The 4,510-nt window shown below is 45.0% G+C and overlaps 1 protein-coding gene across 2 annotated transcripts in view; it reads right to left on the bottom strand.

The window, feature by feature from the left end:
- Positions 1 to 1,080: 1,080 nt before the first annotated feature.
- The window catches only part of LOC102840501 (serpin B6-like), an 18,415-nt gene continuing 14,985 nt past the window's right edge, over positions 1,081 to 4,510 (bottom strand). The window contains exons 6-8 of one of the 2 annotated variants that reach the window (XM_006870556.1): positions 4,214 to 4,216; positions 3,911 to 4,066; positions 1,081 to 1,485 (exon numbers count right to left, since the gene is read on the bottom strand). In XM_006870556.1, the coding sequence (XP_006870618.1) occupies positions 1,081 to 1,485; positions 3,911 to 4,066; positions 4,214 to 4,216 (564 nt within the window). Of the gene's footprint in view, positions 1,486 to 3,910; positions 4,127 to 4,213; positions 4,217 to 4,510 lie in introns of both variants that reach the window. The other variant, XM_006870557.1, reaches the window with a different exon arrangement.

The following is a 4,510-nucleotide window of genomic DNA, read 5'->3' as shown; positions in this document are numbered from 1 at the left end:
GATGTGGTCTACAACTCCATCTCTGTGGATGGGAGAGGTCTAACCATCATGATGTGGTCTATACTCCATCCCTGTGGATGGGAGAGATCTAACCATCATGACGTGGTCTATACTCCGTCTCTGTGGATGGGAGAGATCTAACCATCATGACGTGGTCTAAATTCCATCCCTGTGGATGGGAGCGGTCTAACTATCATGACATGGTCTAAATTCCGTCCTTGTGGATGGGAGTGGTCTAACCATCATGACATTGTCTACAACTCCATGATTGTGGATGGGAAAGGTCTAACCATCTCCACTTCCTGAGAGAGACCTTTATTTTCAGAGCAGGTGGAAGAGTTGAACATGTAAACAGGCCCATGGGGAACACAGCCCTGTGGATACAGACCACGATAAAAGCAGAAACACAATAGAAAAACAGGGTGCAAACCAGGTAAAAAGGGGAAGGAGCTGATTGCTCTCCGTCTGAGTTATCTATGCTTCTCACTTGTACTGACTTTTGAGGAGTTGAAACAGTTTGGGACCAGGGCTCCCCTGAGTACTTCCGAGACCTGCTCCTATACCTCCTTGTCCGGCTTCTAATTCACTTCACTTTAGAATCCTGCATAAAAAACATACAGGATCTCAATACAGATGGTAATATGCTGAGTACACACTCAATATACATTCAATTTGAGCATATGCTATTGAGTAGGGAATTAGAAAAGTAACGGTTATTTCCTTGTGTGTTGAAGAAGAGAAGCCAGCAGCTTATACGGTCTGGCCACATGGAAAACACAAAGGCCTGGGACAGCTGGGATGTTGTATGTGGGGATGAGGGTCATGGAGCACATACTGTATTCTGAGCTGAGCAGTTCTGCTGGGAACTCACTGCCAAGTTGGTGACCCTCAGAAACTCCATTTCTGAGCCTAGAAAAAAAACAACACAACAGCATACACACACGAGATCAGAACCAGGAAATCATCAGGTCCTTTATTTCTGAATGGTTACCATGCGCTAATAAGGCACATTGGAAGTGTTAGTGTAAAGGCAGGTGGTTAGGAGAAACGAAAAGAGCCACAGCCAATAAGTCCTCTTCCTTAGGGAGAGGTGACGCGGCCACAGAAGAGAATATGCTTTGTCTTGGCATGCTGAATGAAGAAGAGGAAGGGGTGGTCGGCACAGAACTGGGGGGTGATTCTTGCGCAACGAAGCATCATGATGGCAGCCGTGGCTGCCGCTGCCTCTGTGCCTTCCTCATTGACCTCCACGAAGGCCTTGTGCACAACGTTGGATAGATACAGGTTTCCCGTGGATGACATTCCAGAGAAGTCTGCCCTGCCTTGGTCAAAGGCATCGGTCATGCCCAGACTGTAAAGTACGTCCTCCATTTTGTAAGTCTCTTCCAGCTTGAATCGAGGAAGGGAGACTTCTACCTCCACCTCATCCATCTTGTCTGGCCTTGTCCACTCCATAAATTTCTCATACGTCAGTTCTTTTTCCACCTGGAAGGAGAAAGGTGAAGAGTTTAAGACCTACAACAGAGCTGCCCAGAAGGACTTTCTTTGACGACTTTAATGCTCTAGACTCGTGCTATCCAATATGGCGGCCACCAGCCAAAGGCAGCGAATGAATGCTTCAAATGTAGGTAATGCAGACCAGAATTTTTTATTTTATTTAATTTTAGTTTAAATAGCCTTAGGTGGCTATAGCTACTTTACTGGACAGCATAACTCCAGGAGGAGGGTACAACAAGGCTAAGCCCTTCAACCAGAAGATGGTTTCACATTTCTACCCTTGATTTGTCAAACTAGAAATGCAAATCTGTTCTCTGAGATAGAAGCTTAGAACTCGACACAGGTTCCATGCCATTTGTGAGTGAACTGTGGTTCTCTAAAGTTGGGTGGTCTACTTTATTGAAGGCATGGTAAGGTGACAATCTCTTACACTCGGCCTCCTTCCAGTGAATCCACCCACGTCATGTTGATTTAACTTCCTGAATCTCTCTCCACTCTTGCCCTTCCTCTTGTCCTCACTGCTACAGCCTTAGTCAGCTTTGCCACAGCAGCTCCTGTCTGATCTAGCCCTTTGTCTTTCTGGCAGTTCATCCATCACAGGTGTAAGGATTACCTTTCTAAAAAAGCAAAATACTCTTTCACTTACCCATCAGTGACTATAACCTTCATACTCAGAATGAGGTCCAGGGCAGAGCAGCCTCAGCCTCATCTGGGAGCTTCAGTGACTGCATTTATCACAAGATCCCCATGTGATTCAGATTAGTGACAGAGGCATTCCAGAGATGTCTGCCCTGAATGTCAGAGTTAGAATATCTCTACCACAAAAATGCTTCCTGCAGGGCAAAGCTGAAACCACCTAGCCAGGTTGGGAAGAAGATTGAGTGCCTAAGGAAAGGAGACGGGCTTGCAGAATGTGCCCTTTGGGCATTCACGGACTGACTTTTAAAAGAGCTTTGTAGCATGGGTTCTAGCAGAGAAGAGGCCAAGGGACCTCAAGGCTGAGACGCCAAAGACTAGAGTGAGGCCTGAGAGCAGTGTGGCAGACAAGAAGTGTTCCTGACTAGAGAAATACTAAGTCCTGAGTTGGGTTTGATCCTGAAAGGTACCTTGCTGTCTTTCCTAACAAACCCCATTGCAATGGATTATTGAGCCCAGATGTGAAGCAGAGAGAGCTGGGAGAGGTGACTGGCTCTTATTCTTTCCCTGCAGTTTATTATGTTCACTTTCCTCTGTGTCTGGGAATCTCTCCATGTCAGTGATCACAGCTCTACTGAACCTTAAGGCTGCGTAAGAAATACTCAGTCGGGACATTTCACAATGTACTTACTCATTCCCATACAGACATAGTGTACTTTCAGTACGTTTACCATTATAGACAATGCTGTGCTAAACACCCTGTGCATCTCTGCAAACCTGTACCACCATCCTGCAGGGCAGAGAGTAACCTGTGGGGCTGCTAGGCCAAAGTGTGCGCACCTGGAAATCTTTCACAGAAACTGCTAACTTGCTCTCTCAAGAAGCTGTGCTAACTGACATTCTAATCACGTATAATGAAAGCTCTTGTCTCCTTATTCTCACTAATAACAGACATGACCTACCTTTGTAATTTGACAGCCTGAAAAATTAAACATGGTTTTGGATGGTTTTTACTTGCATTGCTTTGAAGGTAATTCATTTTCATATGTTTGCTGGCCTTCCGTTATTTTATTTTTTTATGAACTTCTATACAAAGTTTTCTACTTACTCTTTTCTTCTTTACTTGTAAAAGTTCTTTACATATGTACGGGCAGTAGGCTTCTGTCTAGGTCTGTCTTATATACACGATGTTGATAGGGACCTTCTATGCTAGCAACAGTCTCCTTTAACTAGGGCCCTCCTTGCCCATCCCCTCTCTGCCCTGAACTTGAAGGGGTCTGTGATTTGTTTCATTAAGAAAAAGCATTCACATGGGACCCTACACAGAGAAGCAGCGACACCAGAGATGGAGGCAGAGATAATGACATGGAGAGATAGAACAGCTGAGGACTCTAAACTCATGAAAAGAGAAAGGCTGTGTGCTGGCGGCCAGGAGGCAGGCTTGCAGAATGTGCCCTTGGGTTGTTTAAATGATTACATATTCCTCAGTGGTTTTCATGTCCATCCTCCTCTCCCTCTCACCCCCAAAAAGAAACCAGAGGGAATGGAAGCAAACACTGTTGAATGATGGAAGCACAGAAGAGACTGTAATTATTGCAATGAAACAATGGTGTAAAACCAATGTTCTTCCATGTAAACTATCACTGAATTCACAATAAAAACTTAGAAAAAATATAATAAGTAGGAGAGGGATTACACCCGAAATCCAAATGCCATTGTCCCACCATATTAGCGTGATGCGACCGGCACAGATGGCGCATTACTGTGCGTTCGTTACCGTGCTCAAGGCGGTGTTTTCATTCGGAAGCATGATGATCATGTTCAGCTCCTTGTTGACATAGGGAAGCACTAAGATATTGGTGAAGATTTCTCCTATGTAGGTCATTTGAAAAGTAGATTTCTTAAACATCATTTGCACAGGCTTCTTCTCGTTCTGTGAAGAAAGGGATAAAAGTTGCACTGAAATGTGGTCCAGCTGACACACATTGAACATCTTCAACAGACTTGGCCACTCTTGGCCCCTGGAACCTCTTTTCTGCCTCTGCTCCCAGAATCCTAGGTCAGCTACCTCCTTTGCTACTTTCTCTTCATTACCTTCACCATCAAGCCCTGGGGGCCCAGGGCTCAATCCTCAAACTTCCTTTCTCTGGAGATCTCATCCAGGCTCTTGACTTTAAATATTCACTCTTGAGTCCAACTTCATTCCTGCACTTCAGACTCCTAGATATCACTGCCTAGTTGTCCCCAATATGGGTAGGGAGGACTCTCCACTGGAACAAGAAGAGCCCTAAAGTTTGCCAATGAAAAACAAGACAGTGCATTCCCCAAAACAACTCGCAAGAAGGCATGAATTCTTGAGAAACTGCAAGTTCAGGCT

This window comes from Chrysochloris asiatica, unplaced genomic scaffold, assembly GCF_000296735.1.
Source record: "Chrysochloris asiatica unplaced genomic scaffold, ChrAsi1.0 scaffold00144, whole genome shotgun sequence".
NCBI classification, from domain to species: Eukaryota; Metazoa; Chordata; class Mammalia; order Afrosoricida; family Chrysochloridae; genus Chrysochloris; species Chrysochloris asiatica.
The sequence above is the reverse complement of the archived record's forward strand: the minus strand, read 5'-3'. Positions and strand labels throughout refer to the sequence as shown.